The following is a 23,777-nucleotide window of genomic DNA, read 5'->3' on the forward strand; positions in this document are numbered from 1 at the left end:
ATATTGAAGGCTATCAAATGCTTCTCAAAGATGCCCTCTGGTGGTCAAACTAGCATTAATGGTAACAATGGCTGACAATGAAATAACATGCCATAGATTTCTGCGGCAGCCTGCAAGGTGTGCTGCAGTATGACACAACTTTTACAGAACCACTGTACAGGTTAAATGCAAATATTTGATGGCAAATAAATCCGGTAAACATCTCACAGCCCTCACAAAATGAATCCACACCAAACCAGTTATGATTTTTTAAAGATAATGATGCAAATGCTTTAATTAGAAACAATGCTATTAATATTGTAAAAAAATATAAAAGCTTCTATGAAAGTCAATATAAATCAGAATTAAATGATAACTGATCCTACAGCCTTCTTAGACTCAACAACCCTGAAGCAATTATCAGCAGATAGTTAAAAAAAAAAATATGAAAATCACCCAAAAATAAATAATAGACTGTTAAAACATTCGCTCAGAGAAAAGAACCAGGTCTTTCCCCATATAATTATTTATAAAAAAAATTTTTTTTTAAATGGACAACACTTAATTCAGTACTTCCAATATCCATGTATCAAATGGTTATTTCAGTCATATTAAAACCAGATTCCTCTGCAGATTAAAGATTCATTTTTAGAAATTGGCAACAATAAAATAATAATGAAACTTATAAACAATAGAAAGTACTTGATACATATTAAGGGTTTATTAAAAAACAAAACAAACAAATACAATAACATGTTTTAGTATTATACAATATGCAAAAAAAAAACATGACTGTTGATGCTGAAAAGGCTTTTGACCGTCTTGTGTGGACTCTTATATTAAAAACTTTGGAAGCATTCATCTCTCCAGCTGAAATAATACATTTCATACGAATATTATACAAAAATCATAAAGCTAAAATATACAAAACTAAGCCATTATCTTATGAAATTTCTTTAGAAAGGGGCACAAGGCAGGGACGTCCCTTCTCCCCCCTCCTGTTTGGACTGGCAATTGAACCACATCCAGTAAGAATTAGACAGGATCCAAATGTAACAGGTACCAGTATTGGTAAATATGAATATAAACTAAACTTATCTCCTGACGATCTCCTGATATACCTGACTCTAATACTGAAAACTCAGTGACCCCTTTGTTAAAAACAAAATCCGTATTAAATCTCAGGATTTAAAATGAACGTGGAATTAATGTCAATAGGAAGAATCTACAGCAAACCTTTTAAGTTTACTACAAAAAAATATAAAATACTTAGAATGCTTAATAAGTGACAACAAACAACAAATATAAAATACTTAGAATGCTTAATAAGTGACAACAAACAACAAATATAAAATACTTAGAATGCTTAATAAGTGACAACAAACAACAAATATAAAATACTTAGAATGCTTAATAGGTGACAACAAACAACAAATATAAAATACTTAGAATGCTTAATAAGTGACAACAAACAACAAATATAAAATACTTAGAATGCTTAATAAGTGACAACAAACAACAAATATAAAATACTTAGAATGCTTAATAAGTGACAACAAACAACAAATATAAAATACTTAGAATGCTTAATAAGTGACAACAAACAACAAATATAAAATACTTAGAATGCTTAATAAGTGACAACAAACAACAAATATAAAATACTTAGAATGCTTAATAAGTGACAACAAACAACAAATATAAAATACTTAGAATGCTTAATAAGTGACAACAAACAACAAATATAAAATACTTAGAATGCTTAATAGGTGACAACAAACAACAAATATAAAATACTTAGAATGCTTAATAAGTGACAACAACAAATCTAAATAAAGATAAAGTTATCTCATTACTAAAAAAAAATGAAAGCAGACCTAAGTACATTTAATTACCTCCCCATAAATCTTACAGGTAGAACACACCTTTTTAGAATGGCATGGCTCCAAAAGGTTTCATATTGATTTAATGGGAGTACCAATTACCCCACTGAAGACATTCTTTACAAAAGTAAACCTGGCCATAACAGACTTCATATAAAACCCATAGAATAAATAAGAACGTTTTACACATGTCCCTGAATCTGAGGGAGGTTTTAACTTTCCAGACTTGGAATAGTATCAACTCGCCACCCAAGACTTTTACTTGCGACATACACTGAGTATACAAAACATTAAGAACAACTGCTCTTTCCATGACATAGACTGACCATCTTAATCCAGGTGAAAGCTATAATCCCTTATTGATGTCACTTGTTAAATCCACTCCAATCAGTGTAGATTCAGGGGAGGAAACCGGTTAATGAAGGATTTTTTATCCTTGAGACATGAGGTCTGATAGTGGCCAGTTCATATGCTCAGACCTCAGGATAAGACCCAGATGCAGACAGTTCTAAGTAACAAAAGTTTATTACAAAAACAAATGATTGGTCAAGGGCAGGCAGAGGTCAGTAATCCAGGGCAGTGTTACAAGGTACAGAACAGCGGGCAGGGCATGCAGAGGTCAGTAATCCAGGGCAGTGTTACAAGGTACAGAACAGCGGTAAGGGCAGGCAGAGGTCAGGAATCCAGGGCAGTGTTACAAGGTACAGAACAACGGGCAGGGCAGGCAGAACGGTCAAAATCGGGAAAACTATAAAACAGGGACTAGAGAGAAAACAGGAGTATGGGAAGAACGCTGGCAGGCTTGACAAGACGAGACGAACTGGCAACAGACAAACAGAGAGAACAGGTATAAAAACACAGGGGATAATGGGGAAAATAGGCGACACCTGGAGGGGGGTGGAGACAAGCACAAGACAGGTGAAATAGATCAGGGTGTTGTCTTTAGAAACTATTGTACAATCAGCTTGTCTTGACAGTGCACAGAAGAAGTGTGTGTCTCAGTCGGTATATAGCCTGGGGCTGGCAACGCCACTCATACGTAACTGAACGCTAAATGGCATACATTATGTGATGATTGGATCAGTCTATGATTATTCTATATTAAGGCCATGGGTAGGCAGTGGATCAGTCTATGATTATTCTATATTAAAGCCATGGGTAGTAGGCGGTGGACCAGTCTATGATTATTCTAAATTAAGGCCATGGGTAGTAGACAGTGGATCAGTCTATGATTACTGGTAGTAGGCAGTGGATCAGTCTATGGTTATTCTATATTAAGGTCATGGGTAATAGGCAGTGGATCAGTCTATGATTATTCTATATTAAGGCCATGGGTAGTAGGCAGTGGACCAGTCTATGATTATTCTATATTAAGGCCATGGGTAGGCAGTGGACCAGTCTATGATTATTCTATATTAAGGCCATGGGTAGTAGGCGGTGGATCAGTCTATGATTATTCTATATTAAGGCCATGGGTAGGCAGTGGACCAGTCTATGATTATTCTATATTAAGGCCATGGGTAGTAGGCAGTGGATCAGTCTATGATTATTCTATATTAAAGCCATGGGTAGTAGGCAGTGGACCAGTCAACCTCTGGAGAATGTCAACACTCTTCTCATTAATACCCCTTCAGTTCATGTCCATTGGCTCAGTCTCAGGCTGGGATTCAAACAAAGGCTCGTTAAAGTGCAGTATTGTCTCAGCCTGACGTGGTGACACGATGACATCACCACCCTCAGTCCCCCGGGATCCTTTCATAACCGTCAGCCCGGCCAGCTCTGCAGCCCACCACGCTGGAGGAGAAGAAAACACATGGCACAAAGGAGAAGTGGTTACAGGGCCCTTATTACTGTGTCACCATTCAGTGTAACAACAACCTGTACTTACACTGTACTTAGGGGTATGATGTCCTCTGGACCTGAGTCAATAGAGCATGGCGCTTGTAATGCCAGGATAGTGGGTGGATTTCCCAGGACCACCCGTATGTAAAATGTGTGTACGCATGACTACGTTGATTTGGATAAAAGTGTCTGCTAAATGGTGGCGAGGACTGATGATGTCATATCTTACCTGACCAGGTATGGTGGTGAGGACTGATGATGTCATATCTTACCTGACAGGTATGGTGGTGAGGACTGATGATGTCATGTCTTACCTGACAGGTATGGTGGTGAGGACTGATGATGTCATATCTTACCTGACCAGGTATGGTGGTGAGTACTGATGATGTCATATCTTACCTGACAGGTATGGTGGCGAGGACTGATGATGTCATGTCTTACCTGACCAGGTATGGTGGTGAGGACTGATGATGTCATATCTTACCTGACAGGTATGGTGGTGAGGACTGATGATGTCATATCTTACCTGACAGGTATGGTGGCGAGGACTGATGATGTCATGTCTTACCTGACCAGGTATGGTGGTGAGGACTGATGATGTCATATCTTACCTGAAAGGTATGGTGGTGAGGACTGATGATGTCATGTCTTACCTGACCAGGTATGGTGGTGAGGACTGATGATGTCATGTCTTACCTGACAGGTATGGTGGCGAGGACTGATGATGTCATATCTTACCTGACCAGGTATGGTGGTGAGGACTGATGATGTCATATCTTACCTGACAGGTATGGCGGTGAGGACTGATGATGTCATGTCTTACCTGACAGGTATGGTGGTGAGCACTGATGATGTCATATCTTACCTGACAGGTATGGCGGTGAGGACTGATGATGTCATGTCTTACCTGACAGGTATGGTGGTGAGCACTGATGATGTCATATCTTACCTGACAGGTATGGTGGTGAGGACTGATGATGTCATATCTAACCTGACAGGTATGGTGGCGAGGACTGATGATGTCATGTCTTACCTGACCAGGTATGGTGGTGAGGACTGATGATGTCATGTCTTACCTGACAGGTATGGTGGTGAGGACTGATGATGTCATATCTTACCTGACCAGGTATGGTGGTGAGGACTGATGATGTCATATCTTAACTGACAGGTATGGCGGTGAGGACTGATGATGTCATGTCTTACCTGACAGGTATGGTGGTGAGCACTGATGATGTCATATCTTACCTGACAGGTATGGTGGTGAGGACTGATGATGTCAGATCTTACCTGAAAGGTATGGTGGCGAGGACTGATGATGTCATGTCTTACCTGACCAGGTATGGTGGTGAGGACTGATGATGTCATGTCTTACCTGACCAGGTATGGTGGTGAGGACTGATGATGTCATATCTTACCTGAAAGGTATGGTGGTGAGGACTGATGATGTCATGTCTTACCTGACCAGGTATGGTGGTGAGGACTGATGATGTCATGTCTTACCTGACAGGTATGGTGGTGAGGACTGATGATGTCATGTCTTACCTGACCAGGTATGGTGGTGAGGACTGATGATGTCATGTCTTACCTGACCAGTTATGGTGGTGAGGACTGATGATGTCATATCTTACCTGAAAGGTATGGTGGTGAGGACTGATGATGTCATGTCTTACCTGACCAGGTATGGTGGTGAGGACTGATGATGTCATGTCTTACCTGACAGGTATGGTGGCGAGGACTGATGATGTCATGTCTTACCTGACCAGGTATGGTGGTGAGGACTGATGATGTCATATCTTACCTGACAGGTATGGCGGTGAGGACTGATGATGTCATGTCTTACCTGACAGGTATGGTGGTGAGCACTGATGATGTCATATCTTACCTGACAGGTATGGTGGTGAGGACTGATGATGTCATATCTTACCTGAAAGGTATGGTGGCGAGGACTGATGATGTCATGTCTTACCTGACCAGGTATGGTGGTGAGGACTGATGATGTCATGTCTTACCTGACCAGGTATGGTGGTGAGGACTGATGATGTCATATCTTGCCTGAAAGGTATGGTGGTGAGGACTGATGATGTCATGTCTTACCTGACCAGGTATGGTGGTGAGGACTGATGATGTCATGTCTTACCTGACAGGTATGGTGGTGAGGACTGATGATGTCATGTCTTACCTGACCAGGTATGGTGGTGAGGACTGATGATGTCATGTCTTACCTGACCAGTTATGGTGGTGAGGACTGATGATGTCATGTCTTACCTGACCAGGTATGGTGGTGAGGACTGATGATGTCATGTCTTACCTGACAGGTATGGTGGCGAGGACTGATGATGTCATATCTTACCTGACCAGGTATGGTGGTGAGGACTGATGATGTCATGTCTTACCTGACAGGTATGGTGGCGAGGACTGATGATGTCATATCTTACCTGACAGGTATGGTGGTGAGGACTGATGATGTCATATCTTAAGTGACAGGTATGGTGGCGAGGACTGATGATGTCATGTCTTACCTGACAGGTATGGTGGTGAGGACTGATGATGTCATATCTTACCTGACCAGGTATAGTGGTGAGGACTGATGATGTCATATCTTACCTGACCAGGTATGGTGGTGAGGACTGATGATGTCATACATTACCTGACCAGGTATGGTGGTGAGGACTGATGATGTCATATCTTACCTGACCAGGTATGGTGGTGAGGACTGATGATGTCATATCTTACCTGACAGGTATGGCGGTGAGGACTGATGATGTCATGTCTTACCTGACAGGTATGGTGGTGAGCACTGATGATGTCATATCTTACCTGACAGGTATGGTGGTGAGGACTGATGATGTCATATCTTACCTGAAAGGTATGGTGGCGAGTACTGATGATGTCATGTCTTACCTGACAGGTATGGTGGTGAGGACTGATGATGTCATGTCTTGCCTGACAGGTATGGTGGCGAGGACTGATGATGTCATATCTTACCTGACAGGTATGGTGGCGAGGACGGTGAAGATGCTGGACAGGGTGAAGACGAACCCGGGAAACCAGTCCAGCGTAGCCTGGTACACCTTGGTGTAGATGGGAGTGTAGGCCAGGCTGGCGATCTTAAAGGATAGCTGCAGTGAGATGAGGGTGATCCCTGTGAAGAGAAAAGACATGTCAGTTAGCATCGTCTGTCTGCTGCAGTTTCCTACCAGTGTCCGTAGAGGAAGCTGGTACACCACACACTGTAGGTCTGAGAGGAGCAGATGAAAGCATTATGTCAATGGGTGAAAGCATTTACTATTTTTCTCTCTGCCAAATCAGTGTAGTGCTCCCTTTTTCAAATGATTAGGGATCTTTTCAATCTCTATCGCGGAAACCTTACAGATTGCGTAACTTACATTTGAAGGTAATTCTGATTGAGCTGACCTATGCAGCATTTACCTGTAAATGCAGTCTCCCGCTAATGCGGGCACATTGCCTTTGAATTCCAACCACTGTAACGCTACATAGAGCACCTAAAGGAAGCAGAACTGGATACACTAGCTGGTCAGATAGTTCCAGTTGAGTAAAGTTGTTGGCAGAAAGTAAATCTATTCATGCTGTGGTGGTGATGTGCAAAAGGTTGACTTGTCTGCTTGCTACGGTAGTTCTAACTTCCCCTTTTTACCTCGTCACAGTAGAACAGGGAAGAGAATCACCAGAGTGCCTGTTCTGGGTCAACCACATAATAACGTAACGAAAGCTTTGTTATAGTTATTTACTTAGCGACAACAAGGGTGCATCCCTAAAGCTCTCCTGTTCCCTACAGGAGTGGAGGGGTTGGTGCATCCCTAAAGGTCTCCTGTTCCCTACAGGAGTGGAGTGGTTGGTGCATCCCTAAAGGTCTCCTGTTCCCTACAGGAGTGGAGGGGTTGGTGCATCCCTAAAGGTCTCCTGTTCCCTACAGGAGTGGAGGGGTTGGTGCATCCCTAAAGGTCTCCTGTTCCCTACAGGAGTGGAGGGGTTGGTGCATCCCTAAAGGTCTCCTGTTCCCTACAGGAGTGGAGGGGTTGGTGCATCCCTAAAGGTCTCCTGTTCCCTACAGGAGTGGAGGGGTTGGTGCATCCCTATAGGTCTCCTGTTCCCTACAGGTGTGAAGGGGTTGGTGCATCCCTAAAGGTCTCCTGTTCCCTACAGGAGTGGAGGGGTTGGTGCATCCCTAAAGGTCTCCTGTTCCCTACAGGAGTGGAGGGGTTGGTGCATCCCTAAAGGTCTCCTGTTCCCTACAGGAGTGGAGGGGTTGGTGCATCCCTAAAGCTCTCCTGTTCCCTACAGGAGTGGAGGGGTTGGTGCATCCCTAAAGGTCTCCTGTTCCCTACAGGAGTGGAGGGGTTGGTGCATCCCTAAAGGTCTCCTGTTCCCTACAGGAGTGGAGGGGTTGGTGCATCCCTAAAGGTCTCCTGTTCCCTACAGGAGTGGAGGGGTTGGTGCATCCCTAAAGGTCTCCTGTTCCCTACAGGTGTGGAGGGGTTGATGCATCCCTAAAGCTCTCCTGTTCCCTACAGGAGTGGAGGGGTTGGTGCATCCCTAAAGGTCTCCTGTTCCCTACAGGAGTGGAGGGGTTGGTGCATCCCTAAAGGTCTCCTGTTCCCTACAGGTGTGAAGGGGTTGGTGCATCCCTAAAGGTCTCCTGTTCCCTACAGGAGTGGAGGGGTTGGTGCATCCCTAAAGGTCTCCTGTTCCCTACAGGTGTGAAGGGGTTGGTGCATCCCTAAAGGTCTCCTGTTCCCTACAGGAGTGGAGGGGTTGGTGCATCCCTAAAGGTCTCCTGTTCCCTACAGGAGTGGAGGGGTTGGTGCATCCCTAAAGGTCTCCTGTTCCCTACAGGTGTGAAGGGGTTGGTGCATCCCTAAAGGTCTCCTGTTCCCTACAGGAGTGGAGGGGTTGGTGCATCCCTAAAGGTCTCCTGTTCCCTACAGGTGTGAAGGGGTTGGTGCATCCCTAAAGGTCTCCTGTTCCCTACAGGAGTGGAGGGGTTGGTGCATCCCTAAAGGTCTCCTGTTCCCTACAGGAGTGGAGGGGTTGGTGCATCCCTAAAGGTCTCCTGTTCCCTACAGGTGTGAAGGGGTTGGTGCATCCCTAAAGGTCTCCTGTTCCCTACAGGAGTGGAGGGGTTGGTGCATCCCTAAAGGTCTCCTGTTCCCTACAGGTGTGAAGGGGTTGGTGCATCCCTAAAGGTCTCCTGTTCCCTACAGGAGTGGAGGGGTTGGTGCATCCCTAAAGGTCTCCTGTTCCCTACAGGTGTGAAGGGGTTGGTGCATCCCTAAAGGTCTCCTGTTCCCTACAGGAGTGGAGGGGTTGGTGCATCCCTAAAGGTCTCCTGTTCCCTACAGGAGTGGAGGGGTTGGTGCATCCCTAAAGGTCTCCTGTTCCCTACAGGTGTGGAGGGGTTGGTGCATCCCTAAAGGTCTCCTGTTCCCTACAGGAGTGGAGGGGTTGGTGCATCCCTAAAGGTCTCCTGTTCCCTACAGGAGTGGAGGGGTTGGTGCATCCCTAAAGGTCTCCTGTTCCCTACAGGAGTGGAGGGGTTGGTGCATCCCTAAAGGTCTCCTGTTCCCTACAGGAGTGAAGGGGTTCGTAGTGCACTATAAAGCTCTCCTGTTCCCTACAGGAGTGGAGGGGTTGGTGCATCCCTAAAGGTCTCCTGTTCCCTACAGGAGTGAAGGGGTTCGTAGTGCACTATAAAGCTCTCCTGTTCCCTACAGGTGTGAAGGGGTTGATGCATCCCTAAAGCTCTCCTGTTCCCTACAGGAGTGAAGGGGTTCGTAGTGCACTATAAAGGTCTCCTGTTCCCTACAGGAGTGAAGGGGTTCGTAGTGCACTATAAAGGTCTCCTGTTCCCTACAGGTGTGAAGGGGTTGGTAAGTGCACTATAAAGGTCTCCTGTTCCCTACAGGAGTGGAGGGGTTCGTAGTGCACTATAAAGGTCTCCTGTTCCCTACAGGAGTGGAGGGGTTCGTAGTGCACTATAAAGGTCTCCTGTTCCCTACAGGAGTGGAGGGGTTGGTAAGTGCACTATAAAGGTCTCCTGTTCCCTACAGGAGTGGAGGGGTTCGTAGTGCACTATAAAGGTCTCCTGTTCCCTACAGGAGTGAAGGGGTTCGTAGGGCACTATAAAGGTCTCCTGTTCCCTACAGGAGTGAAGGGGTTCGTAGTGCACTATAAAGGTCTCCTGTTCCCTACAGGAGTGAAGGGGTTCGTAGTGCACTATAAAGGTCTCCTGTTCCCTACAGGAGTGAAGGGGTTCGTAGTGCACTATAAAGGGAATATGTTCCCTACAGGTGTGGAGGGGTTCGTAGTGCACTATAAAGGGAATATGTTGCCATTTGCCAGAGCTTCCTGTTTGTTCCCTTATTCTGTGGCATGCAGGTTCACTTCCAGTTAAGGACTGTCAGGAAGGTAAAGGATGTTGAGAGACACACTATTCATCCTGACCACACCTGACTGACAAGCTAATACTAACTAAATCCAGGGACAGACTGGGAATGAAAAATATCCCTGTACATTTAGACCAAAACCCACCCAGCGATACACCACCACCCACACAACCCACACCACACTTTATGTAAACAAGATTACTGAACAATATTTATAATAATAACTTAAGTAAAATAGAAAGGGGAACGTGTTGCTCTTAGGAGGAGGCTGGCTAGAAGGAGCCCATATTGGCACAATGTCACTGGCAGCAAGGTGGCAAGAATCTCTGGAAGCATTTTTTTAATTTTTTAATTTTTTTATTTCACCTTTATTTAACCAGGTAGGCTAGTTGAGAACAAGTTCTCATTTGCAACTGCGACCTGGCCAAGATAAAGCATAGCAGTGTGAGCAGACAACAAAGAGTTACACATGGAGTAAACAATTAACAAGTCAATAACACAGTAGAAACCAAAGGGGGAGTCTATATACAATGTGTGCAAAAGGCATGAGGAGGTAGGCAAATAATTACAATTTTGCAGATTAACACTGGAGTGATGAATGATCAGATGGTCATGTACAGGTAGAGATATTGGTGTGCAAAATATTGGTGTGCAGAAAAGTAAATAAATAAAAACAGTATGGGGATGAGGTAGGTGAGAAAGGGTGGGCTATTTACCAATAGACTATGTACAGCTGCAGCGATCGGTTAGCCGCTCAGATAGCTGATGTTTGAAGTTGGTGAGGGAGATAAAAGTCTCCAACTTCAGCGATTTTTGCAATTCATTCCAGTCACAGGCAGCAGAGTACTGGAACGAAAGGCGGCCAAATGAGGTGTTGGCTTTAGGGATGATCAGTGAGATACACCTGCTGGAGCGCGTGCTACGGATGGGTGTTGCCATCGTGACCAGTGAGCTGAGATAAGGCGGAGCTTTACCTAGCATGGACTTGTAGATGACCTGGAGCCAGTGGGTCTGGCGACGAATATGTAGCGAGGGCCAGCCGACTAGAGCATACAAGTCGCAGTGGTGGGTGGTATAAGGTGCTTTAGTGACGAAACGGATGGCACTGTGATAGACTGCATCCAGTTTGCTGAGTAGAGTGTTGGAAGCCATTTTGTAGATGACATCGCCGAAGTCGAGGATCGGTAGGATAGTCAGTTTTACTAGGGTAAGCTTGGCGGCGTGAGTGAAGGAGGCTTTGTTGCGGAATAGAAAGCCGACTCTTGATTTGATTTTCGATTGGAGATGTTTGATATGAGTCTGGAAGGAGAGTTTGCAGTCTAGCCAGACACCTAGGTACTTATAGACGTCCACATATTCTAGGTCGGAACCATCCAGGGTGGTGATGCTAGTCGGGCATGCGGGTGCAGGCAGCGACCGGTTGAAAAGCATGCATTTGGTTTTACTAGCGTTTAAGAGCAGTTGGAGGCCACGGAAGGAGTGTTGTATGGCATTGAAGCTTGTTTGGAGGTTAGATAGCACAGAGTCCAAAGACGGGCCGAAGGTATATAGAATGGTGTCGTCTGCGTAGAGGTGGATCAGGGAATCGCCCGCAGCAAGAGCAACATCATTGATATATACAGAGAAAAGAGTCGGCCCGAGAATTGAACCCTGTGGCACCCCCATAGAGACTGCCAGAGGACCAGACAGCATGCCCTCCGATTTGACGCACTGAACTCTGTCTGCAAAGTAATTGGTGAACCAGGCAAGGCAGTCATCCGAAAAACCGAGGCTCCTGAGTCTGCCGATAAGAATATGGTGATTGACAGAGTCGAAAGCCTTGGCAAGGTCGATGAAGACGGCTGCACAGTACTGTCTTTTATCGATGGCGGTTATGATATCGTTGAGTACCTTGAGTGTGGCTGAGGTGCACCCGTGACCGGCTCGGAAACCAGATTGCACAGCGGAGAAGGTGCGGTGGGATTCGAGATGGTCAGTGACCTGTTTGTTGACTTGGCTTTCGAAGACCTTAGATAGGCAGGGCAGGATGGATATAGGTCTGTAACAGTTTGGGTCCAGGGTGTCTCCCCCTTTGAAGAGGGGGATGACTGCGGCAGCTTTCCAATCCTTGGGGATCTCAGACGATATGAAAGAGAGGTTGAACAGGCTGGTAATAGGGGTTGCGACAATGGTGGCAGATAGTTTCAGAAATAGAGGGTCCAGATTGTCAAGCCCAGCTGATTTGTACGGGTCCAGGTTTTGCAGCTCTTTCAGAACATCTGCTATCTGGATTTGGTTAAAGGAGAACCTGGAGAGGCTTGGGCGAGGAGCTGCGGGGGGGGCGGAGCTGTTGGCCGAGGTTGAAGTAGCCAGGCATGGCCAGCCGTTGAGAAATGCTTATTGAAGTTTTCGATAATCATGGATTTATCAGTGGTGACCGTGTTACCTAGCCTCAGTGCAGTGGGCAGCTGGGAGGAGGTGCTCTTGTTCTCCATGGACTTCACGGTGTCCCAGAACTTTTTGGAGTTGGAGCTACAGGATGCAAACTTCTGCCTGAAGAAGCTGGCCTTAGCTTTCCTGACTGACTGCGTGTATTGGTTCCGGACTTCCCTGAACAGTTGCATATCACGGGGACTATTCGATGCTATTGCAGTCCGCCACAGGATGTTTTTGTGCTGGTCGAGGGCAGTCAGGTCTGGGGTGAACCAAGGGCTGTATCTGTTCTTAGTTCTGCATTTTTTGAACGGAGCATGCTTATCTAAGATGGTGAGGAAGTTACTTTTAAAGAATCTGACCAGTAAAATCAATAAGACAGGGAGAAATGTGTTGGCGAAAAGACTGGTGTGTAGGCAAGTCATAGGATAAAATAAAAATATTTTGCAGTAACTCACTTCTCTCAGCAATGCCATCTATAAACCAGGTCACTGTCCAGGGCCATTAAAACATCTCGCTCAGTACTCATTAGCATAAATGCTTCCAGGTGCTGTTGAGAGAGTGCGCTCCTGAGCCTACTCTTGATGAATTTCAGAGTAGAGAAGCTCCACTCGTTACCTGGGTTACTGACAGGGTAAGGAGGAACCTGTAAGCAAGGCCCAGGATGTGGTACGCGTCGGTCAATAGGTTGTACTGACTAAGAATATGGTAGCAACACACTGGACAGTCCTCGCCAGATGAACAGTTCTTGTTCACCATCTCTACCTCATCTTCATTTCCCTCAGGTTCATTGATCCTCCATCGTCCTGGTTGTGTAGTTTTCACATCCTGTGCATAGCACCACACAAGCACTCGATTGGTGGACTTTGCAGAGAGCACGGCAGAGAAGCCTTTATACTGGCCTTGCATACTGGAGGCTCCATCAGTGGAATTACCAATGCACTTGCTGAAGCCTCTCATGGACAACGTTCGTTACATATATGACTATGAGAGAGCATTTGATCTTGTGTTGTAATGTCCTGCATAGTGTCAATCTGGACTGTTTTGCAGAACTCAGTACCTGGACAAAGTAATGTCCAGTGGATGCCTTGCATTTCACCACAGCCACAAGCCTCTCATGGACAACGTTCGTCACATATCTGACTATGACAGGGTATTGACCTTGTGTTGTAATCTGGACTGCTTCCAGAACATACCAGCTTCCTGGATTTCACTTGATATGGTGGCCTGCATTGTGTGTTGGATGGTGGTAATGACGTTATCGATGGTGGTCTTTGATAAGAGTGATTAGAGAGCCCCTGCCCCTTCTTGACCAGGACTCAGTGTTTTGCTTTTCTCAATGCAGGTAGTGAGATACTCTTTCATACGGCAGGCTACCCTATAGGGCGGCAGGGTAGCCTAGTGGTTAGAGCGTTGGACTGGTAACCGGAAGGTTGCAAGTTCAAATCCCCTAGCTGACAAGGTACAAATCTGTAGTTCTGCCCCTGAACAGGCAAACCCACTGTTCCTAGGCCATCATTGAAAATAAGAATTTGTTCTTAACTGACTTGCCTGGTTAAATAAAGGTTAAATAAAGGTTAAATAAAGGTAAAATAAAATAAAATAAATACACAGTTTGTACTTTCCCAGCAGAATGATCATCTCTAAAAAGTTGCCATGGTCAATACTGCTGTCATCTAGCGTACAAGCTGCTTCAGAAAAATGATTGTAGACCTCCACAAGTCTGGTTCATCCTTGGGAGCAATTTCCAAATGCCTGAAGGTACCACGTTCCTCTGTAGGGACCCGATATAGCTAAATGGCCAGCTAGCCAAACCCAAACGTTGCTTACCTTCTCCCTATTGTGTTCTGTCTTACCGCTTCAGCTGCCAAACCTTGACTAACAGTTGAATTATCGCTGAGCTCAATAACAGGTTGCTCTCTCTCCTCTCTGCTGCCTTCAGACTCACTAGTCTGAGATGATTGACTGGAAATGGCGTCAAATGAATAATTTGTTATTTTAAAACATTTGGCTGCATCAGCCTCAAGGGACTTCAACCTCTTCTTCTTCGCTTTTCAACACCACCTTTATGTTTTTTATTTTTGTTTGTCCATCTGCTCCACTATTTATCCTGGGTAAAGTTAGAATGGACCGGACCAAAGTAATTGGCTGGGAGAGAGAGACTGACAGATGTAATACCCAACCGCAGTGGCAGTGGGCCGACAGCCCGCTTGCCTAGGCCAATCAGAGAAACAGGACTGGGGTTATTTATATTTTGTGTTGCACCGGCCCCAACTGTCAAGCGGCCCACCGGGAAGACTCCCGGAGCTCCAGATGGCCAGTCCGTCATTGACCCTTTAGACACACACAATCTCTCCTGACCACACCTGACTGACTAGCTAGCTACTAACATGACCCTAATATACCCTACTGATTTCACCATAACATGACCCTAATTAACCCTACTGATTTCACCCTAACATGACCCTAATATACCCTACTGATTTCACCCTAACATGACCCTAATATACCCTACTGATTTCACCCTAACATGACCTTAATATACCCTACTGATTTCACCCTAACATGACCTTAATATACCCTACTGATTTCACCCTAACATGACCCTAATTAACCCTACTGATTTCACCCTAACATGACCTTAATATACCCTACTGATTTCACCCTAACATGGCCCTATATACCCTACTGATTTCACCCTAACATGACCTTAATATACCCTACTGATTTCACCCTAACATGACCTTAATATACCCTACTGATTTCACCCTAACATGGCCCTATATACCCTACTGATTTCACCCTAACATGACCTTAATATACCCTACTGATTTCACCCTAACATGACCCTAATTAACCCTACTGATTTCACCCTAACATGACCTTAATATACCCTACTGATTTCACCCTAACATGACCTTAATATACCCTACTGATTTCACCCTAACATGGCCCTATATACCCTACTGATTTCACACTAACATGACCTTAATATACCCTACTGATTGGTATAGACAGCGGTTTTAGATTTAGAGACAGGGGCTCTAGAACTGGAGACAGGGGCTCTAGAACTGGAGACGGGGGCTCTAGAACTGGAGACGGGGGCTATAGAACTGGAGACGGGGGCTCTAGAACTGGAGACGGGGGCTCTAGAACTAGATACGGGGGCTCCAGAACTGGACAAAGGGGCTCTAGATATAGAGACAGGGGATCTAGAACTAGAGACTGGGGCTCTAGAAATAGAGACAGTGGTTAGAACTAGAGACAGGGGCTCTAGAACTAGAGACGGAGGCTCTAGAACTAGAGACTGGGGCTCTAGAAATAGAGACAGAGGTTAGAACTAGAGACAGTGGTTAGAACTAGAGACAGTGGTTAGAACTAGAGACAGGGGCTCTAGAACTAGAGACATGGACTCTAGAACTGGAGAAAGGGGCTATAGAACTAGAGACGGGGGCTCCAAAACTGGACAAAGGGGCTCTAGAACTAGAGACTGGGGCTCTAGAAATAGAGACAGGGGCTCTAGAACTAGAGATAGGGGCTCTAGAACTAGAGACGGGGGCTCTAGAACTAGAGACGGGGGCTCTAGAACTAGAGACGGGGGCTCTAGAACTAGAGATGGGGGTTATAGAACTAAAGACGGGGGTTATAGAACTAGAGACGGGGCTACAGAACTAGAGACGGGGGCTATAGAACTAGAGACGGGGGCTATAGAACTAGATGGGGGCTATAGAACTAGAGACAGGGGCAATAGAACTAGAGACAATTTTATAATCTGTCAGCTGTCTATTAGATTATATTCTGTCAGCTTGTATTATAGAACATGTATTATAGAACTCACCATATGACGAGCCGTTGACCTGTTTAGACAGTAGGGCACGGATGGTGGGCATGGGAATCAGGGCGAACAGCGTGAGGGCTCGTGCTGAAATGGATAAGTATGTGTTAGGCTGTGAATTAAAACAAAAACACAACTGAAGAGTTAAGTGACAAGATCAGCTTTCTAATTCTGTCTATTATATTATATTCTGTCAGCTGTCTATTATATTATAATACATTCTGTCAGCTATCTATTATATTATATTCTGTCAGCTTTCTATTATATTACATTCTGTCAGCTGTCTATTATATTATATTCTGTCAGCTGTCTTATATTACATTCTGTCAGCTGTCTATTATATTACATTCTGTCAGCTGTCTATCATATTATATTATGTCAGCTGTCTATTATATTATAATACATTCTGTCAGCTGTCTATTATATTATAATACATTCTGTCAGCTGTCTATTATATTATATTATTCTGTCAGCTGTCTATTATATTATATTATTCTGTCAGCTGTCTATTATATTATATTATGTCAGCTGTCTATTATATTATAATACATTCTGTCAGCTGTCTATTATATTACATTCTGTCAGCTGTCTATTATATTATATTATGTCAGCTGTCTATTATATTATATTACATTCTGTCAGCTGTCTATTATATTATATTATTCTGTCAGTTGTCTATTATATTATATTCTGTCAGCTGTCTATTATATTACATTCTGTCAGCTGTCTATTATATTATATTATTCTGTCAGCTGTCTATTATATTATATTATTCTGTCAGTTGTCTATTATATTATATTCTGTCAGCTGTCTATTATATTATATTCTGTCAGCTGTCTATTATATTACATTCTGTCAGCTGTCTATTATATTACATTCTGTCAGCTGTCTATTATATTATATTATTCTGTCAGCTGTCTATTATATTATATTATTCTGTCAGTTGTCTATTATATTATATTCTGTCAGCTGTCTATTATATTATATTCTGTCAGCTGTCTATTATATTATATTATTCTGTCAGCTGTCTATTATATTATATTATTCTGTCAGTTGTCTATTATATTATATTCTGTCAGCTGTCTATTATATTATATTCTGTCCGCTGTCTATTATATTATATTCTGTCAGCTGTCTATTATATTATATTCTGTCAGCTGTCTATTATATCATATTCTGTCAGCTATTATATTCTGTCAGCTGTCTATTATATTATATTATTCTGTCAGTTGTCTATTATATTATATTCTGTCAGCTGTCTATTATATTATATTATTCTGTCAGTTGTCTATTATATTATATTCTGTCAGCTGTCTATTATATCATATTCTGTCAGCTATTATATTCTGTCAGCTGTCATATTATATTATATTCTGTCATCTATCTATTATATTATATTCTGTCAGCTGTCTATTATATTATATTATTCTGTCAGTTGTCTATTATATTACATTCTGTCAGCTATCTATTATATTATATTCTGTCAGCTTTCTATTATATTACATTCTGTCAGCTGTCTATTATATTATATTCTGTCAGCTGTCTTATATTACATTCTGTCAGCTGTCTATTATATTACATTCTGTCAGCTGTCTATCATATTATATTATGTCAGCTGTCTATTATATTATAATACATTCTGTCAGCTGTCTATTATATTATAATACATTCTGTCAGCTGTCTATTATATTACATTCTGTCAGCTGTCTATTATATTATATTATGTCAGCTGTCTATTATATTATATTACATTCTGTCAGCTGTCTATTATATTATATTATTCTGTCAGTTGTCTATTATATTATATTCTGTCAGCTGTCTATTATATTACATTCTGTCAGCTGTCTATTATATTATATTATTCTGTCAGCTGTCTATTATATTATATTATTCTGTCAGTTGTCTATTATATTATATTCTGTCAGCTGTCTATTATATTATATTCTGTCAGCTGTCTATTATATTACATTCTGTCAGCTGTCTATTATATTACATTCTGTCAGCTGTCTATTATATTATATTATTCTGTCAGCTGTCTATTATATTATATTATTCTGTCAGTTGTCTATTATATTATATTCTGTCAGCTGTCTATTATATTATATTCTGTCAGCTGTCTATTATATTATATTATTCTGTCAGCTGTCTATTATATTATATTATTCTGTCAGTTGTCTATTATATTATATTCTGTCAGCTGTCTATTATATTATATTCTGTCCGCTGTCTATTATATTATATTCTGTCAGCTGTCTATTATATTATATTCTGTCAGCTGTCTATTATATCATATTCTGTCAGCTATTATATTCTGTCAGCTGTCTATTATATTATATTATTCTGTCAGTTGTCTATTATATTATATTCTGTCAGCTGTCTATTATATTATATTATTCTGTCAGTTGTCTATTATATTATATTCTGTCAGCTGTCTATTATATCATATTCTGTCAGCTATTATATTCTGTCAGCTGTCATATTATATTATATTCTGTCATCTATCTATTATATTATATTATTCTGTCAGTTGTCTATTATATTATATTCTGTCAGCTATTATATTCTGTCACCTATCTATTATATTATACTCTGTCATCTATCTATTATATTCTGTCAGCTATCTATTATATTATGTCAGCTATCTATTATATTATACTCTGTCAGCTATCTATTATATTATGTCAGCTATCTATTATATTATGTCATCTATATATTATATTATGTCAGCTATCTATTATATTATACTCTGTCAGCTATCTATTATATTCTGTCAGCTATCTATTATATTCTGTCATCTATCTATTATATTATGTCAGCTATCTATTATATTCTGTCACCTATCTATTATATTATACTCTGTCAGCTATCTATGAAATTATATTCTGTCAGCTATCTATTATATTCTGTCACCTATCTATTATATTATACTCTGTCAGCTATCTATGAAATTATATTCTGTCAGCTATCTATGAAATTATATTCTGTCAGCTATCTATGAAATTATATTCTGTCAGCTATCTATTATATTCTGTCACCTATCTATTATATTATACTCTGTCAGCTATCTATGAAATTATATTCTGTCAGCTATCTATGAAATTATATTCTGTCAGCTATCTATGAAATTATATTCTGTCAGCTATCTATTATATTCTGTCACCTATCTATTATATTATACTCTGTCAGCTATCTATGAAATTATATTCTGTCAGCTATCTATTATATTCTGTCAGCTGTCATATTATATTATATTCTGTCAGCTGTCTGTTATATTATATTCTGTCAGCTGTCTATTATATTATATTCTGTCAGCTATCTATTATATTATATTCTGTCAGCTGTCATATTATATTATATTCTGTCAGCTGTCTGTTATATTATATTCTGTCAGCTGTCTATTATATTATATTCTGTCAGCTGTCTATTATATTATATTCTGTCAGCTGTCTATTATATCATATTCTGTCACCTATCTATTATATTATATTCTGTCAGCTGTCATTTTATATTATATTATATTGTGTCTGCTGTGGGAGTTTGTAAGAAAGCAGTGAGTGAGTGTGTAAAGGGTGTAACCACATTTCTGTTCACTCAAGTCCCTAGGCGAGTTCCCTTTCTCGTCTCCAGTAATAATACATTTACAGTCCACAATTTGAAGGGGCTGAGAGAGACTTGACAGTGTGAAGATAAGATGAGTTTTTAAATAAATAAGGTGACGCTTCCTTTTAACACATGCGTTCAGCCATCCTGGGCAGTGTTTCACTTCCTCATCTCTGTCAAGGTTTACAGGTTACGCAAATCATTGATGTCTCGCTCCTTCTCTCTCTGTGTCTCTGTCTCTGTGTCTCTCTCTCTGTATCTCTATCCTTCTTTCTCTCTTTGTCTCTGTGTGTCTCTCTCTCTCTGTATCTGTCTCTTGCTGTCTCTCTCTCTCTCTCTGTGTGTGTGTGTGTGTGTGTGTGTGTGTGTTTAACCTGGTTTTAACTGTAATAAAGAGGAGCCTTGTCATTCACTGTGGACCCTGTGTTTTACATTGTAATCTGAAATCAAACCAGTCATGATGAACTTCCTCTTACCCAGATAGAACATGTATGTTGTTGTGACGAAGGCCATGAAGTAGATCCCGGCAGCGAAGGACACCATGCCGATGATGATGAGGGTGACGTCACTCACCCATCTGGACATTACCATGACACCCAGGAAGCTCGTCAGGAAGACCAGGAATCCAGCGGCGTTACCGTAACCTACCTGTTGATGTGTTTGATTTAACCAGAGCCCTCTATAACAATAGGTCATTGTCTCACAACTCTGCAATAGAGGGCTCTGGTTTGGAAATGTGTTTTAATGGATGTTTTAAAATGTTACCGTCTGGGACCAAATGCACTAGCCTGGATCTGTTGGTGCTATCTTTCCAACTCCTTGTTTGGTATGATAGGGCCAGAAGTGGCATGATGGCACAACAGACCAGCACTCAGGCTACAAATCCACACACACATATTTTAACCCCCCCCCCCAAAAAAAATTGGAATGCATTTCAACTCACCTGGGTGGCATTCCAGTTCAGTGGCTCCTTCATCTCAAAGGTCACCAGTATCTCCATTCCTCCTCCCACCGCCATGTCATATAGAATCCCACCCGCAAAAAGAAGCAGAATGTTCAGAATATTTTTGGAATATTGCGTGTCGATACCGTTGGTCTCATTGCGCTCTTGTGCGCTTGGCGAGACAGTTGGCATTAGAAAGATAAACATTGTGTAGACGAGACACACAAAGTAGAGGAAGACACTCAGGCTCACTAACACTGTCCCCTGTTTAAAGTCCACACTGTATAACTGGAAGAGGTGCCCAGACACCAAACTACCGATGAGTCCAGCTATGCCATAGACCAGCTCCATTTGCATCATGTGGAGAGAGCGGTCCTCCTCGGTGGAGGTGAGCGACACTAGGGCCATGACCCCGGCCCAGTAGGAGCAGAACCCGCCGCTGAGTCCGTGGACCACCACCCCGCCGAACATAGCCTGTATCGGGAGATCCATCACTATGACCAGGAGCAGGACCACTCTGGAGACCAGGTAACCAACCAGAGGGATCACGATGGGGATCTTCCGGTACCCCAGGTCACCTACCTTGGATGGATGAACAAATGAATGAATTAACAAATGAATAAGTGAAAGCATTTCTTCAGACGTATATAAAATACGTCTAGTTGCTTCAGCAATTTAAGTAGGTTACAACAGTAAGGTATAAAGTAAAGACTGGCAAGGATTTCCAAACACAAAGTCTACACAGAAAATGTGTGGCTGTTTAAATCTCGGTGTGGAGGCAAAACGTGTTATATATGAGTGTTGATTCTAGTGGGGTTAACACCAGTGGTATATCTGAGTGTTGATTCTAGTGGTGTTAACACCAGTGGTATATCTGAGTGTTGATTCTAGTGGTGTTAACACCAGTGGTATATCTGAGTGTTGATTCTAGTGGGGTTAACACCAGTGTTATATCTGAGTGTTGATTCTAGTGGGGTTAACACCAGTGTTATATCTGAGTGTTGATTCTAGTGGGGTTAACACCAGTGGTATATCTGAGTGTTGATTCTAGTGGTGTTAACACCAGTGGTATGTCTGAGTGTTGATTCTAGTGGTGTTAACACCAGTGGTATATCTGAGTGTTGATTCTAGTGGTGTTAACACCAGTGGTATATCTGAGTGTTGATTCTAGTGGGGTTAACACCAGTGGTATATCTGAGTGTTGATTCTAGTGGGGTTAACACCAGTGGTATATCTGAGTGTTGATTCTAGTGGTGTTAACACCAGTGGTATATCTGAGTGTTGATTCTAGTGGGGTTAACCGTGCTTCTCCACCTGCATTGCTTGCTGTTTGGGGTTTTAGGCTGGGTTTCTGTACAGCACTTTGAGATATCAGCTGATGTACGAAGGGCTATATAAATAAATTTGATTTGATTTGATTTGATTTAACACCAGTGGGATTGAAATTGAAACCACCTGCAGGGAATAAATTAAGTTGTGTTGTTACTCGACTGTGTTGAGTTCATTTCCGTGAATTCTTTGGGTGAAAAAGATATGGGAGGGGTCTCATCATATTGTCCAGCATACTTTGTTTCAGGTTGCTTTTTAGAATCGTTATATATATTTTTTAAATCTATGTTTCTGCACATTGATTGATTCATTGATATTACACTACAAAAAGATAAATAACAAACGTTTCTAAAGTGGTTGGACTTACTTCACCCGTTGAGATAGTTGTTCCAGTTTAGATGGTTTAGGCGGTCTCATTTATCGATCTTCCCTACCTTGGCAGTCATTCTAACTGCAGTTGCACGTATTTAAAAGTTCCAGTTGTGTGCTATCTTAACTCTGGCTGGATTCCAATAGGAAATATATAACACTTTGCAAGCCATCATAATGGGACTTGCTGATACGGCCTGCAAACCAGGAGTTTCAGACCCCTGTGATAGTGCAAAACTAGGCTGTCATTGTATGGTATTGAAATTGAGCGAACAAGAGTAGAATTTTAGCAAGCAGGAAATTAGCTATTTTCACTCGATAACACAGCCACAAAGTCAGAACGGCTTTCCCAGTTTGACAAAAGATGCTACTCTGGTCGGACAAATCAATACCCGAATATCACCGCCAATCACAATACTGTCGGGTAAGTAATACTGTCAAACACTTCACTTTAAACCCCTAGAGATATTATGGACATTTTCTGAAATTACATTGGGAAAAAATGAAGAAAGAAAATCCTGTGTAGCACTTTTTAAATCGGAATTTGCAACACTCATGGTGTGAGGTACACAACACTCTTTGGCTTGTTAGTTTAACACTATTTGGATTCAAATTTCATTTCCACATTTAACATTGTGGGTGTTAAAATTCCAATCGAAAAATTGCTGACTTACCTTGGCTAAGATAATGGCGGGTAGGATCGGAACGAACTTGGACAGCATATTATATATCATGTAAAAGTTGGACATAGCTTTCTGCCGGCTGTCCTCAGTGGGGGTTGGATTAAGCGCATCGGTCGCAATGGCGCATTGCTCTTTTACCACCATCTGCAAGCCGGTGTCGAAAAACGCGCTCGCTATTTGGGCACAAAGGACCACTGGCTCGATGCGTTTACGCAGTGTCCCCAATGGCAACATGATTAGTCCCGATAAAAATCAACAGGTGGTGAAACAACAACACCCACCAGACTCGGTGTAACTCTCTGACCCCGGCGCCAAATTTCACCAAGGACTGCCACCTGAGTCTGTTGAAATGTGCTAATCACGACCCTACCCATTCACCTCCTACAGTAGTTCCGTGTTTCAAACAGAGCCGCGGAGTAGGCTACGTACATGATGACAAAAGACTGGATGGGACTGGGACGACAGTTTAGGGAAGTTAGCTCAGGGACAATATTTATT

At 42.3% G+C, this 23,777-nt stretch overlaps 1 protein-coding gene across 1 annotated transcript; it reads right to left on the reverse strand.

The window, feature by feature from the left end:
* Window positions 1–251: 251 nt before the first annotated feature.
* Window positions 252–23,632, reverse strand: LOC109880307 (thymic stromal cotransporter homolog). Its single transcript, XM_031803169.1, has 6 exons — window positions 23,271–23,632; window positions 20,899–21,480; window positions 20,432–20,603; window positions 16,359–16,442; window positions 6,690–6,846; window positions 252–3,656 (listed from the first exon to the last, which is right to left on the reverse strand). Exons 1-6 carry the CDS (start codon window positions 23,511–23,513, stop codon window positions 3,599–3,601), a joined length of 1,296 nt encoding a protein of 431 aa, XP_031659029.1. The 5' UTR covers window positions 23,514–23,632; the 3' UTR covers window positions 252–3,598.
* Window positions 23,633–23,777: the final 145 nt, after the last annotated feature.

Source organism: Oncorhynchus kisutch, linkage group LG23 (genome assembly GCF_002021735.2).
Source record: "Oncorhynchus kisutch isolate 150728-3 linkage group LG23, Okis_V2, whole genome shotgun sequence".
In the NCBI taxonomy this organism is placed as follows: Eukaryota; Metazoa; Chordata; class Actinopteri; order Salmoniformes; family Salmonidae; genus Oncorhynchus; species Oncorhynchus kisutch.